At 32.5% G+C, this 16,583-nt stretch overlaps 1 protein-coding gene across 1 annotated transcript in view; it reads left to right on the top strand.

The window, feature by feature from the left end:
• The window catches only part of LOC132947055 (voltage-dependent calcium channel type A subunit alpha-1), a 279,720-nt gene that overhangs the window by 234,595 nt on the left and 28,542 nt on the right, over positions 1–16,583 (top strand). Inside the window, 19 exon segments of the mRNA XM_061017234.1 lie at positions 1,771–2,014; positions 2,763–2,866; positions 3,643–3,758; positions 3,902–3,961; positions 4,089–4,190; positions 5,320–5,532; positions 5,681–5,903; positions 6,015–6,219; positions 6,293–6,514; positions 6,585–6,685; positions 6,764–6,883; positions 6,974–7,163; positions 7,249–7,361; positions 7,990–8,250; positions 9,869–10,036; positions 10,456–10,657; positions 11,313–11,477; positions 12,395–12,505; positions 14,423–14,506. Coding sequence (XP_060873217.1) covers positions 1,771–2,014; positions 2,763–2,866; positions 3,643–3,758; positions 3,902–3,961; positions 4,089–4,190; positions 5,320–5,532; positions 5,681–5,903; positions 6,015–6,219; positions 6,293–6,514; positions 6,585–6,685; positions 6,764–6,883; positions 6,974–7,163; positions 7,249–7,361; positions 7,990–8,250; positions 9,869–10,036; positions 10,456–10,657; positions 11,313–11,477; positions 12,395–12,505; positions 14,423–14,506 — 3,004 coding nt within the window.

The following is a 16,583-nucleotide window of genomic DNA, read 5'->3' on the forward strand; positions in this document are numbered from 1 at the left end:
TTAGAAATTAAAATATCGTATAAAGCTGACACTGCAGAGAACAATGCAGATGATATTCTTACCCTTCAGTTTTACCACAGCCAACAGGTTCATTCACTCTAATATTAAAAAAAGCCAATGATAAAAAATTGGTTCTACTGAATGAAAATTCGTCATGTTGTGCCTACGTTAGTAAGACGCAAAAATATTAATATAATATGCGGATGTGGCGCCGAATTGTGTTTCGATTACTTTTAAAACCACCTACCACCCACCCACCCACCCAAAAACAATTTTATATGTTTTCCCTCCTTATACTCTTATATTATACTATCCCTAAAACCGGTTCAATTGAAGGTGGCATTTTAATTGTAAACAATCACGACTGTTATATCATTATCAATCATTTTAGCATATTTTAATAACGTCATGAACGTCATGAATACCATTATTATTGATCATATTACTGATCGTGTGTATGTGTGTGTGCGTGTGTGTGCTTAATATGTATAATACATGTTTGATACCTACTAAAGTTTATTATACAAGACTATTATATTTTGTAATATAATTACTATAATTAGCATGTGTTTTAATGTTAATAATAATATAATAAAAATGTTAATGTCGTATACTGAGTGATGTGCGAGTATCGTATTGTTATTATTACCACGTTATCGTTTACGGGCCACCACCATACTACTATAATTATAGGTATAAGTACCAAATATTATTATATTGCATTATATTATATTACATTGTCTGAGTGATAAAAAGGTTTATATGGTGAAAAATATAATAATAATAATAATTTATGTTGGTGCCTCGTCCGCGACGTAGGTACTTAGAGGTACACAGTATTTAGTATCACACGGACCTAGGGATGGCAACGATATGATCGATATATCGATATTTTGGTTTTAATATTTACCCTTCGATAATATCGCCACGTTGATATATTTAGGTCAATAATATCGGATTATCGATATTTATTTAAAACTATTTTAAATTTTGTTTGTTATCTGCTTATATTGGCATATTGATTTCGAATTTATCTGTTTTATTATGTTATTAAACGGTTTTTCTTTTCATGGTTGTTTAACATATTATGTATATATATATAAATCTGTAATTATAACATCTACGATCACGAGTGTCTAGGGGGAGGGGGGCAAACATACGCGATAAATCAGGAGCTTTCACATTTGTTAGATTTAGATAAGGTTATATTTATAATTTATATATTAGCTCCCTCGAAGTGGGACAAATTACAATCGTCTCTCATCTTTAATTCAAACTCTACTCCACTCATGAACTCAGTAGAATTTAAAATTAAACATTTAAGGTGAATCACATCAATGTAGTAGACTATGAAGTGTTCAATTTAACATTGATGTAGACATCTTGTATAGGCACTAGATCTATAACACTTTTCAGTGTTTCCAAAAAAGTTCAAATCAGCTGTATGTATTCGCACTGTTTGCCTTAGTATGAAATCCTTTAGATTCAATACCAATTACACATAAGTTTAACCGTCATGTGGTTGTTGATTTTTACAAAATGCTACAAGAGCAAAGACAATGCAAAATATTAAATTGATTAAAAAAAAATTAACAAAATATCGATATATCGATATTTTTAGTAACGATATTTTATCGTCACATCGAAATTTATGTTTTCAAACCACTGAAAGTTGATGTATCGCGCGTCCAGACAAATTTTGCCATCCCTACGACACGGTACGTGCGTAGTGCAAACCAGTCGTATAATGCGTTTGAGTTGATGCGTTAGGTTGGATAATCTGATTGCGATGCAAATCGAGGGAACGAACCCGGCGCCTTGCAACTCGGACTCGGACTCAAAAGATGAGGCGAAGCCGTACAACGCGTACTTCTGTGATAGCACGATGTCCACGTGCATAGAAAACTGGGTAGGTCCCAATTACGGGATCACGTCGTTCGATAACATCGGACTGGCCATGCTCACTGTTTTCCAATGCATCACCATGGAAGGGTGGACTACCATCCTGTACTGGGTTAGTCGAAGAACAAATATAATACAATTATTATTGATGACGCATATTGCATTAACATTTACTTTTCTACATTTACTTACTGGTTATTTATATATTAAAAAAATAACTTAACTTAAGCTTATAAGTTAATTGTAAGTTTTCATATAACTTTTAACTTTGTAAAACGTCTTTTATCAACTTAACTTAATTCAATTAAAATTATCATGAACTTGTCAAGGCATGGTTGTATATAAATCAACTAAAAAAACTATAAAAAAAACACCGATATTATTGCGTATATAATATTATTTGAAAAAAAAAATCATTTTTTCGTCGCGTTTAATTCTTAATAATACTATGCCACGACAAGAAAACTATCCCTATTACAAATTACGATGCGGATTCGTATTTTATCGTAGGTATCGATTTTCTAATTAAAAATTATGCAATAATCCTGTTTTCAGATACTCTTTTATATACTTAGACAAAACAATTAAAAAAATACTTTTAAAATATCTATGAATATCTATGAATATAATATAATTTATTTATATTTTATTGTATCTAAGTTTTGCTTAAATTTACGTCCATTTTCGACATTTATTGTTAAAACGATTTTTTTAATACTACCTACCTATCGTTTTCTAATACAATTAAAATCTTCCATGCATATCTGGGTAGGTATTTCTAATATATTTTTAAAATGTATCTACTGCATTTTGTGGATTACGTACTTTTGATCTGCCTATATTAATGATTGTTATTTCAGATGAACGATGCGTACGGCGTGCTATTCAATTGGATATATTTTGTACCACTTATTATTCTAGGTTCATTTTTTATGCTCAATTTAGTTCTCGGTGTGCTTAGCGGGTGAGTCTTATTTCCTTATTTTTATTATTATTAAATTATATTATACTGTAACTAAACTAAATCGTCGAAACATATAATAATATATTTATATATGTTACGGGAAAAATAAACAAACAGACGGACATATAATATAATATTATTAAAAATACAAACGAACACTCGGTACCTATAATAATGTTCGATGAGGTTTTCATACTCTTTTGTACGCTTTGCAGAGAGTTCTCGAACGAGAGAACCCGCGTAGAACGGCAGGCTAAATATTACAAGATGCGCACGAAAAAAAAATACATTGATATGTTTAATACTTACATTAACTGGATAACGGCCGCAGGTATTTTATTAGTACCGTGTTCTAAACGCGCGTAATTATTTTGCGAAGAGTAAACGATTGCGTATCTGCCCTTGGTCTTTCTATAATTTGTGTTCCAAGTATATATTACAATATTGTTGCGTACCTATATAGGTACATCGAGTGTACGTAAATTGTTTTTAAAAAAACAGCCTCTTCCCATCCCGATTTTTTACCTGCTGCAATAACAACTACCGTGGTACCACACAATATAATATTGAAATTTCCATGCACACTCGTGTAATTAATATAATATCTCGTATATTATATAATATAGCGTCCTACAAAGATCCTGCGTACGTTTGATTTAGATTTGATAATATATATTGTTAAAAAACCCAATTATTTACCTAATAAAATATAACAGTAGGCTGCAGTATTAAATAGTAGTCCATGTAATACCGATCCTTGTGTCCTGGCTTTGTAGAGAATTCGCTAAAGAAAGAGAAAAAGTCGAAAACCGGCAAACGTTCTTGAAGCTACGGCGACAGCAACAGCTGGAACGCGAGCTCAACGGTTATGTAGACTGGATATGCAAAGCCGGTAAGTGTCGGCTTAAGTTCGAAAATGTTTGTACCCCGTAGACGTCGTAATGCGCACAGTATTTAAACGGTGCCTAACGCCATAATATCGTCTCAAGCGAATCAACTAACGTTTTGTTTTTGTTGGTTTTTTCGATGCTGTAGAAGAGGTCATCCTGGCCGAAGAACGGACCACAGATGAGGAGAGAAGACACATTATCGAAGGTAAAGAGCTTATGCACCGAACGACGTGTCAACGTCGGCGTTATTTATTTATTTTATTCAAAGTTATATACGGTTACTCACTAGGAGAATATTATTATCATATTATTATGTTTACGATTTCTCACAGCGAGAAGAAGAGCTGACATAAAAAGGAAAAAACTGAAAACCTTGGGCAAAAGCAAAAGCACTGAGTCCGAGGAAGAGTGCGAAGAGGAAGAAGCCGATGAAGGTAAACACGATATTATATTATAGTTATTTGTGCTGCGTGGCAACTGCATATGGCGTGGATTCCGGGGCAGTGATAAACACCCCGTGTTTCTATTGTGATATGCTGTTGGTGGCTAAACGTTTCCCCCCGTTCCCATTGCCAATATGATAATGTTACATTACAGTGTATATACCTAAAACCTATTAAAACTTTATCGAAATATTCAATGTTATGTTTCAGTGCTTGGTAAAGGCAAAAAAGGTACGGTTTTTTTTTGTTTCACGTATAAGAGGGGCGTACATCAAGCGTGAGTTTTGCCTAGAACGTTTTGATTGAGATGAGGGTGTTATTTAGAAACACCCAGGATTTTATACACTGCGAAAGATACTAAAATTTTGCATGTTGGAGGCGTGTGTGTTTGTGTGCGTGTGGTGTATGCGTGTGTGCGTACAAAGAGTGGACAGTTGATAATAATATTTAGATATATATATTATATTATATAATATAGTAGTCATAGACAATATTGTTATAATTGAAACAAACAACTTGTGTACATAATATGAATTTCGTAGACGAAAAAATACACTTTGTTTCGAACATTAATGTATATTATTATATAAGAGTTATTATTATACGATATTGCTGATTTCACAGTGGCGGTTATATGGACGATTGCCTTAAATAGTGTTCGCCGCGCGATGTTCGACGATTTCACATTATTTTTACTGATAGAACTATTACTTAGTACATAATCGTGTGTATAATTACGAGCATAATATTATTATTTTGTTTAAATGACTATTGTGTAGTTGTGTGTTGCAATATCATCACGATCAAAATTATTGGTTTTTATTTTGTTTATATTATTACCTAGCTATTATTTTATTACCTCTCTACGTGTCTTGTCTTCCTATAACAGTAATAGTAACTTAATTATTATTAATCAGTACATTATACCTACCTACCCTTAACCACGATAGATATATAATATTAATTATTTGTGCGATGTAATGCTTTCACACATATAACCGCTGCCAATTAGCCATTGGTGTTTTATTATAACGAGTTTATCGGTAGACAGAATAGTATATTATACATAGCTCAGTAGTGTTTAATCAAACTTATTGAAAAGAATCTTACAAATCCGCAGGTTTCCCGCGCACGCCGACGTTCAAAGACCGAATGCGAAAAAAGGGCGTTTGCGCTTCTATGTGGAGAGCCGAAAAACGGTTTAGGTTTTGGATCAGACGCATGGTAAAAGCGCAATGGTTCTATTGGTTCGTCATCGTATTAGTGTTTTTTAATACAGTGTTCGTGGCCATCGAACATCACAAACAACCAGAATACATAACGAATTTCGTCTGTAAGACTTTGCATTGATTTAAAATATTAATTTTTTTCTTTGCGTTCTCGTAATTTAAACGACCGCGTTTAAAAAAAAAATTTAAATGTTCATACTGATTTATATTTGGTATATTATTAATTAATTGTTACGCTTTTGAAAATAACAGTTTATTCTGAGTACGTGTTCCTCATGCTCTTCATGGCCGAAATGTTCATCAAAATGTACGCACTCGGCATACGGATATACTTTGATTCCGCGTTCAACCGTTTCGATTGCGTCGTAATCATGGGTTCCATATTCGAAGTCGTCTGGTCAGCCGTGAAAGGCGGTTCCTTCGGTCTGTCCGTGCTGAGAGCACTTCGGTTGTTACGAATATTCAAAGTGACAAAGTAAATTCTTCGCGTTTTTATACTTAATTATGTTATCATCCGATGTAGTCGTCTTTACAACACTCTTAGAGTCTTGTTGTTTACATTCCCATAATTATTCCTTCGTCTCAGGTATTGGTCTTCGTTGAGGAACCTCGTGATATCGTTACTCAACTCCATGAGATCAATTATATCGTTGCTTTTCCTATTGTTCTTGTTCATACTGATATTCGCACTGCTCGGTATGCAGTTGTTCGGTGGACAGTTCAATTTCGAAGAAGGAACACCTCCGACAAACTTCAACACGTTCCCAATAGCTCTGTTAACCGTGTTTCAGGTTAGTTACTCGTATAAAAACTACATTATATTGCTGTTATTATTATTAATAATATTATTAATTTTACTCATAGATTCTAACCGGCGAAGATTGGAACGAAGTCATGTACCAAGGCATTAGAAGTCAAGCCCAGACTCAAGGTGGAGGGATGATATACGCTCTATACTTCATTATCTTAGTACTTTTCGGTAACTATACACTGCTGAACGTGTTCTTGGCCATTGCCGTCGACAATTTAGCGAATGCGCAAGAATTAACAGCTGCCGAGGAAGAGCAAGAAGAAGAGGACAAAGAGGTAAGTGCGAGCGGTGGGTAAATATTATATTATAAGACATTTCGTTCATGACGTTACCTATATTGTGTAGAAACAACAACAAGAACTCGAGAAAGAAATGGAAGCATTACAAATGAGTACTGACCCGTCCAAGATGGAAATGATCCCAACATCGCCATCACAAAATTCCAGGTAAAACATTTGATAACCATGTTCATGAGTGTTTTTGACATTAATTTATGAAATAATTCGAAGTGTTTCACTTATCAGACATCACCGAAAACATCATTCGGATGAGCCCGACAGCAAAGTAGAGGAAGAGGAAGAAGATGAAGGACCGAAACCCATGTTACCGTATTCGTCTATGTTTTTGTTGTCACCTACCAACGGGTAATTTTTATAGGCTACTTTAAAATTAAAATTTTATAATGTTGTCCTCTCAAACTTAACATTCACATATTGTTTTTTCGTTTTTTACAGCATTAGAAGAGCCGCCCATTGGATCGTCAATTTGAGGTATTTCGATTTTTTTATCATGCTGATTATCATATTGAGCAGCGTGGCGTTAGCTGCCGAGGATCCGATTAACGACGATTCAGATTGGAACAATTATTTGGACGTAGTCGATAACGTGTTCACAGTGATTTTTGCAATAGAAATGATACTGAAGGTAAGATCAGCTGCAGAACACGCACGAAACTCAAACCCTTCATGACAAGGATACTATATAACGCCACTCATGTATATTGTTACAGATAATCGATCTGGGGGTGATTTTACATCCCGGTTCGTACCTCAGAGAGTTTTGGAACATAATGGACGCGGTGGTGGTCATCTGCGCGTTCGCGTCATTCATATTCCAAAAGGGGTAATGCACCAAAACAACAAATTCGATGACTAAGAATTCAAAAATTGACTTCATCTGATTTTTTTAAAACTGTTTTATTAGAATCTATTGGGTTTCCAGTAGTCGATTTAATCACTCTGCCCGTTATTAGATACATACATACTTATATATATATAACCATTCTAACCTCTGTAACATTATGTCCGGAACTATTAGTTTTTGTTAAAAACGAAACACTCCATAATTGTGTACTTACTTGTTAAAGTTTTGAGAGACATAAAACGCGTTTATATAATTGTTTATGTAGTTCGGACATGTAAATAATATCATTCCGCCATAGTAAAAAGATAAATAATATTTAAAAATGCATTAATTTACTAAAGTAAGTAAAATCAATTAATCTATGTAATTAATTATAATATTATGTTTTGTAATAAAATCAGTAGGTACAACAGATAACGAAGAAAAAAATCGAACACAAATGATAATGTCTTAAAAACTGAGTCTTCTCACCCATTTCTATAATAAAATTATAAATGTTTGTGTTTTTGACCTACAACTTGTGGAATTTTAGCCACGAGCCATGGTCCTGTGACCCGTCGTCTTAAAATTAAATTATCCTGACAGCGTGTGCGCGTTTTCGTTACAGCGGCGGTTCCGTCGGCACGAACCTGTCGACCATCAAGTCGCTCCGCGTGCTTCGAGTTTTGCGACCGTTGAAGACCATCAAGCGCGTACCGAAGCTCAAAGCTGTGTTTGACTGCGTAGTCAATTCGCTGAAGAACGTTATCAACATACTTATCGTGTACATACTGTTTCATTTCATCTTTGCCGTCATTGCCGTTCAGCTGTTCCACGGCAAGTTTTTCTACTGTAACGATAGCAGCAAGTCCATCAACGGCACATGCCAGTGAGTACCTATACTATACTATGATACAAATGTGCATTACCACGTATAAACTTTAAATCCGATCACAGATTTATAAAAAAAAAAATAATAACCGAAATACCAGATTTTTTACTTGCTCCTAGTAGGGTAACTTGTATAGTAATTGGTACCTAACGTTCTTATTTGTTCCATTACGATATCAAATTGCGAATAATCAAATCAAAAATATAATAAAATATAACATAGTATCAGCGTGAAACCGAATAATTAAAATAAAATAATCCCTAAAATTCATAACCAAACATTATACTTTATACAGAAAACACAATTACTAGGTGTCAATAACTATACCAACGAAGCCATACTAACAACTATATAAGTTACCATTAGAACATATTATTGAATCCAATAAAATTATAAAATTACCTACATTTTTTATCCAAGAGGCGATAATAATACTATAGCAAATACGATGGTGATATAGCCACGGATAAGCTGAACAATTTTAATTCTTCTTAAATAGGTAACTAATGTTGGTAGCATGATTATTATATCCAATGCTAGCTGATTCTGTATGGCGGTGATACAAGCTAAATAATACCATTGGATTTATCCTGTCTTATGCTCCGTTGAATGTTAACTACCTACACATAGTTTTCATATAGTAATTTGGGTGGTTTTGACAAAATATACAATATAAGACTAAAATGATATCTTATAACTATTTTATTTTCTGTAACCAATGGTAACGATATATATTATATATAAATAAATAAACTATAGCACGCTATATAATATATTTTTTTTTTTATTGATCCTTAAGCCCGGCGTCTATGGCCATTATCATCTATATTATATTCAACGTTTATGTGTTGAAAAATAAAAGTTGCCCGTGACACTATGGATCTTGCTGAATCTATTGATGAAAATGTTACAAAAACTTACAAAAACTTACTGTAGATTTGCATGCGTTTTAGGCCTATGAATTTCTGTAGAAGATACTAGATGCGTATATTTATTATTTATAGCTGATCCACACATATTAAATTAAATAACGCCAGTCGATTTATCCGTTTTAAGCTCCGTTAAATATAAACTATACACATTTTTTAAAACATTAATTTGGGTGGTTCTTGACCAAATATACAGTATAGGACTAAAATTATATCCAATTATAATAACTATTTTATTTTCTGTAGCCAATAGCAACCGTAGGTATATAAACAAAAAATATTCGATTTTCGTAAGGCAACAAATCCCTGAGTGTAAGCTCCTCTTTAAAATGCAAAATTGTAATTATTGGATTTGAGGTGCACATCCTCGCGTATAGGATTACCTGTGTACCAAATTTCATAACCATTAATTCGATAAGTATACTTGACTGTAGATCACTTACACACACACACATATCTTATACTTTATTTGAAAATGTAAACGTCTTATATTGTATCCACGGTCATTTTTTCATTAATAGTTTATACTTTAGATGGTAGAAAATGGATATTTTATCGGCTCCAAGTGTCGGTCATGTACAATGTAGATAGTATAATAATTGTTTGGTTCAATAATAATATATCTGTGCGTCTGATTTTTGGAGCTTGGTGATGATGTAATAACTATGTCCGTTCTTAATTTCCAGGGGTTATTATTTCAAATACGAAGCCGGCGACACCGAAGACGTGAACTCACAAAAGTTCATACCGACCTCGGAGAAGAGGATATGGGATCAACAGGCCTTCTACTACGATAACGTGGCCGTGGCCATGTTGACGCTGTTCGCCGTCCAGACGGGCGAAGGATGGCCCCAGTGCGTGCACACTCGGTTGCGTCGCGAGTTATAAACAGAGCAAGGACTTTCGGGCATTTTCGTGACAGCGTTATTAAACAGTTTTACAATAATTATAACTACTTATATTGAACAGTACGAAATAATAAAAAATTAAAATTAAAATATGTTAAATATTACGCTCTTATTTCGTCCTCGGGAATGGCAAACTCAAAATATTTATCGATGGAACGCTACGAAATAGTAGGTACATTTATTATGAAAATTCCACAAGTCATAAGCTTCAAAGTTCAAAGTACAGAAAAAATATGAGCACGAAAACATACGCGTTCTTGCTCTAGTTATAAAAAACACACGTCGCAGTTCATATTATAATACGTTGTCGTATAGAAATGTCCCATAGGATAGACTAACGGGGATTTTTGTTGTTTCCGTTATAGGGTGTTGCAAAATTCGATAGCGGCCACGGAAGAAGACCAAGGACCCATACCGAATTACCACATCGAAAGGTCGTTGTTCTACATAATTTATTTTATCGTGTTTCCTTTCTTCTTCGTCAACATATTCGTCGCGTTGATCATCATTACGTTTCAAGAACAAGGAGAGGCCGAATTACAAGACGGCGAAATTGATAAAAACCAGGTAGGATGTGTCTCATAGTAGTACTATAAATTACTGTAATGCAGTGTCGTGGACAGGATTTTTATCTGGGAGGAATTTTCCCGCTGCTAACTCTTGGCTACACTCCCCTTGTGCAATTTAATTTATAATTTACAAAATACGATTATTAATAAAACGTTTACGAGTATCCGTCGTTATTATTGACGAATTACGACTCCGTTTATTTCTCATCAACTTCATATATATATTATATAATATTGTGTTAAACATAACAATTTTAACAAACTTCGATCCTCTCTTGGCTCACCGCTCTCCATGGTCTCCACAACCGCGCGACATGTACGAGATTTTCGCGGATCTCCTTCATCGTCTATAACGTTATATAACATATTATTATGACGTTTATATTATATTACTAAGTTTTAAAACTAAGCACCTTTTGACTGACATTTAAAATACGGGGTTCCGATTTAAAAAAAAAAAACTAAAATTAATTCAAAAGACTGTAAAAAGACCTAGCAGTGAAGTGTCCGTTCCTCCTCCCTCCTGCGCTAACAACCGTAAATAAATCACCTACACGTTACTCTCCGGTCGGGCCCCTCGCACTGGTGACAATAATATCAACCAGTGATGTGGTATCGATGATGACGACGATCGTCGATAACGTGTGTTTCAGAAATCGTGTATCGATTTTACCATACAAGCCAGACCGCTGGAGAGGTACATGCCGAAAGACAGGAATAGTATGAAATACAAAATATGGCGACTGGTAGTGTCGACGCCGTTTGAATATTTCATCATGATACTGATCGTCTTGAACACGCTGTTACTCATGATGAAGGTAAGTCTCGTCGGCGTCGTTAGACGCGTTTCGTCACATAAATAATATAAATATTTAGCCATAAAATGTATTGTAATAATATAATATCTAATTATTTTCGTACCATCGGATGTTTGCTGAACTCGTTTATTATTATAATTATTATCGTCGATTCCAACGAGATGGTTAATTTACGCGCTAAACACCAACAATTATAATATTATACTAATAATTCTACGCGGTGTATAATAGTATTTTGAAAATTATTATGACGAGAACAAACCGCAACTGCGAACCAACTGTTGACAAAAATTTCGTCATGACAGTATAATAACACGGTGATCACTGAACACGTTTTGATCGCGTAACTCGTCATTTGTACTTATCGCAAAGACTATTAGTTTTATTTTTATTTGGACTTTTTTTTGGAATAAATTATTCACCAACATATTTTATTGCATGCACAATTTGCTTAAGCTGATCACTCCTATTTGCTGTGGATATCACACACATCATGGTTTTACATTTTTCAAAATTTATTTTATTTTCAGGTTGCTTATATTTATCTTTTTCTCTATTATTCCGCATAACTTTTGCTTTCAACGTCCAAAAAAAAAAAATGTATTAATAAATACTAAATTGATTTTACTAAACGCATCGCTGCCTTTTATATTGATTTTATATTGTGTTTTTTTTTTCATTTTGTTGTCGACTAACTGATGACATATTTTTTTTATTTTGAGTAATTTTTATCAGTCTATGCGACAAAAAGGTTATAATATTATAATGTGTAACATTTTTGAAGTGTTATTTTTTTATATTTAGTTCGCTATCAGAACAATTAATGCTCTTCATTCTTTCTTTCGTTCTTTCTTTCTTTTATTATTATTTTTTTTCACTATAATGGTTGATCATTGTTTTTTTATTCATTTTTATAGTTTTATCAACAAAAAAAATCCTACAAGACTGCTCTACATTACATGAACATGGTGTTTACTGGCATGTTTACCATTGAGTGCGTGCTCAAAATTTTGGCGTTCGGAGTCAGGGTAAGAGAACACGTGACAAGTAGTAGTAACCATATTCGATTAATATTATAGATATTGTCTAGAATTAAATAAAATAATTTATCACTATATAATACATATGTATATGCAATATACATATATAGGTATTATATTTACCGTAATTTCACATATTATATTACACTATTATAATAGTTTTAATTGTTGTATGTTAAGTTATTTTTGTTTTACGGATTTTGGTTTAAAAAAATGATTATTAATATTTTTATTACTATGATATACGTCCGTCACGTGCTTTCCATTGAATTTGCTCCACCGAAAAAAATAATAATCGTTTAATCGTATTAGTCTCATGGACCCTATTTTACTCAGAAACAGCCCCCTTGAAAATGAATATGAAAAATTGACTACCTACCAAATTATGTGTATAATAGTATTGTATTCCTCCTACCTACGACATAGAGATATAATTCTACAGCGTGTATAAGGTAAGTGGTCTCATAATATGGATTACACCGATAAATACAATGACGTGAGTTTTACAGACACATACTACCTGTTACGATGTTGATGTTTTTTTTCTATTTGGAAATGATATAGACAAACAAGCATGATTTGTTCGTGTGTTTGTGTGTGTGCGTGTGTGTACCTATATGTCCGCTTGTGTCTTGCGTTTGATTACTATATTTTAATATTATTATTTCGCATGCCCAACTACTATACTGTTATTGTTAATTTGTTTTTCCAATGAATTAGATCCTATACAATGTCACCAAATTCAGGATTAAATATATTATTATTATTGTGTATACCTCCTATGCCTACCGTCCCCATTCGTCGTGAGCTGCGAGCTAAACTCTGCGAAAATATATTAATATGGCGCGCGCGGTCATCGTCGTATATCGCACCGTTTTTGTCCAGTCTTGAACTATTTTAGTTTGGATTCACAAACACGATAGTACAATATGCATATTAATTTATTATTATCATCACTGTGATATTATAATATATTATATACAATATAATTTACAACACACAGCTGTAAAATAGTACACAGTATTATAATATTATTATAATTAGGTATTATTATTATTATTATTATTATTATTATTATTATTATTATTATCATCATCATCATCATCATCCTTTGGATTCGTTAGATTGGTATTTCTGAATTTCGTCTGAACGTCTTAGACGTCCGACGTGATATTATACATTATAATATAATAATAATAGTTTGATGACTAAACTATCACATTTTTTTCAGAATTTATGGTAAAAAAAAATGTTATTTTCGTTGTTTTTTTGATTTTATTACGAACTTAAAGACGAATATCGGGTCTTATTATATTATTATATTATATTATATTATATAATATATAGATTGTACAAATTAGATTTGTTTTTTTTACCAGTTCAAAAGTTTTATTATTAGATACGATATTACTAACCGAAGTCATTAAATTAGTTGCCTGTGTAATATTAAAACGTTGCTTTTATTTGGTTGTTTATTTCGTGGCTGCAGCACCATCGCGAATCGTATCTACTTAACAGTGTTCTACTGAACCTCAATCATTTATTGACGCTGCTATTCCTAGTAGAATGTGTCTTAAAACTCATCGCGTTTGGATGCAAGGTAACATAATATTGTTCATTATATATTAATTATAATCTAATAATTTGTAATAATATAATATGATATTATACATAATTATTTTAGACCTATACGATAAAAAAAAATGAATTTGTTTCACGGATGTACCACGTCCTCCCACGGTGATTCCAATGGAAAGCATGCGTGTACAATATTTACACTAATAACAATAATAATATATTATGATTTAATACCTAATAATTAAACATAATATGTATATATGATTATGTATATACTCACAAATGTCTAACCCAAACACGTTGTTTGCTTAATGAAATGGTTTTCAGAATTTTTTTAAAGATCCGTGGAATATTTTCGACTTCATCACGGTCATCGGAAGTATCGTGGACGCGCTGGTCATCGAATTTGGGGTAAGATATTTTAAACAATTTATTATGTATATGCATTTATAACAATTTTTGCAGCTACGTGTTCTTTCCTATACATAATATTATAAAATATATTTATATATTATGTAACAATTAATAATAATTATGTATTTTAATTTTACAATTATTTAAGTTCTGGATGCAAGTGTGTGATCGTCTATATGGTTGTCTCTCCTATACGTATAATAAAATATTATCTTACTATAATAGTTGATACATATAATTTGTCACCGAGAAGGCAAGACTACCTGTCTCGCATTTTAATCGAATCAATGAACTTGTTTAACGCATAAGAGTGCACTATAATGTATTATTATTATATTATCAACTATAAAGAAAAATGGATTTTTTTGAACTGCTGGAAAACTTATGAAAACCGAGACAGGTAGTTTCGTCGTTTTGTCCGGCGATGATGTATGATATTATATTATAAGATTCTTATTGTTTAAAACCCAAATTTATATGGCTATATATTATAATACATACCTATTAATTTTAGCGACCACTTATGCGTCGCATAATTTCCGTTAGCGTGAATATTTTTCAGTCAATCACTACACACGCTTTACATAGACATACCTATAATAATTGTATTACCCTTTTCTCCCTAAAATAATATTATAGTAAACCGACTGGCACGTTGTCGATTTCATCCCTCGACGATACATATTACATATTGAATTAACCTTCCGCGACGTAACTTAGAGCTTCCAAGTACCCATATAGTATTGATGTATCATGCCTGTGAAATGCTTTTCGAACCGTTTTCATCACTTTATTTTGTCGGAATTTTTATTATAAACGTAAAACCTTACAAAAATTATGTCATGATGTTCACAGAATGCATTTACAGTTAGGTACCTAAGCCAGTCACCCCAGTTGGGATACAAATCCAGACTTTCTTTACCTGGGTACATTATAATGTTTTTATCGAACAAAATAAAATAGACCCGCAGTAAAATAATGATCAGGATTTGAGAACACGAAAGGACATAGGATCTAGAATACGAACGGATATCGAATCAAAGTCAACGTTTATCGGAAATTCGCACAAAAAAAAATACCTATTAAAAATTAAAAAAAATTAAAAATAAAAACAATATACATCCGACAGGAATTTGTAACATGTTTACTCTTGTATAGGAACGCCTCGTATATGTGTACCGAACTTTGAACAATGTAGAGAAACCAACAGATTTACCAAAACTGCTGTTTGGAGAAGTTGTGGAGGTAAATTTTATATTTAAAACATCAGGAGTACGCCAATTTGTTGCATCCGACGTAGACCGCACTTGTATACTGTTGAAGAATGTGTCTTTTGTAATTTTTTTTTTTGGTCTTTTGGACATGGATTTTTATTTTTTATTTCATTTATTTTTTTGAAAAAAAAATATATTATATAAGTACTTATTTATTATGCAACACGATGGTTATCAAATTATTGCTCTTAATAATTAAGCAGCAAGCGAATATATAATATATATACACGTATTATGACACTTATTTAGAAAATAGTTGTCGACAATCACAATATTATAACCCGATAAATATTGTGAGTAACGACTTACATTAGCTATGTGACGACAATATTCAACACGATATATTTTGTTTATAATTGTTATTAGTAAAATCAGAAATAATATATTCGATTTTTTTTAGGCACCTCTATTATTCTTTATTTTATTATTATTATTTGGGGGACCTTACCCGCAAATATGTACCTACTTACGGAATGAATATACGGGTGATATTATAAAACCCGATCAAATCCGAGTTTCTGAGATATTTAAAAATATTGCGCCACCTAAATTTCGTTTGTAATTTTTTCGTTATAACCGTAGATACGTCTTATTTTTCTTTCAATTTTTCCCGACAAATCCGATGGCAATATTATTATGTTATCATCATTATTGATATTATTATGACGTTTACGGAAATTGAAAACAATAATAATAAATAATAATCCACTAAGGGCTACTCGGATTTTTGGTGTATGTTTTATACGACATTACAGTATAGTGACTTTGATATTGTTGATATTATGTTATTTTATATACAT

The sequence above is a fragment of the Metopolophium dirhodum genome, chromosome 6 (assembly GCF_019925205.1).
Source record: "Metopolophium dirhodum isolate CAU chromosome 6, ASM1992520v1, whole genome shotgun sequence".
Classification (NCBI taxonomy): domain Eukaryota; kingdom Metazoa; phylum Arthropoda; class Insecta; order Hemiptera; family Aphididae; genus Metopolophium; species Metopolophium dirhodum.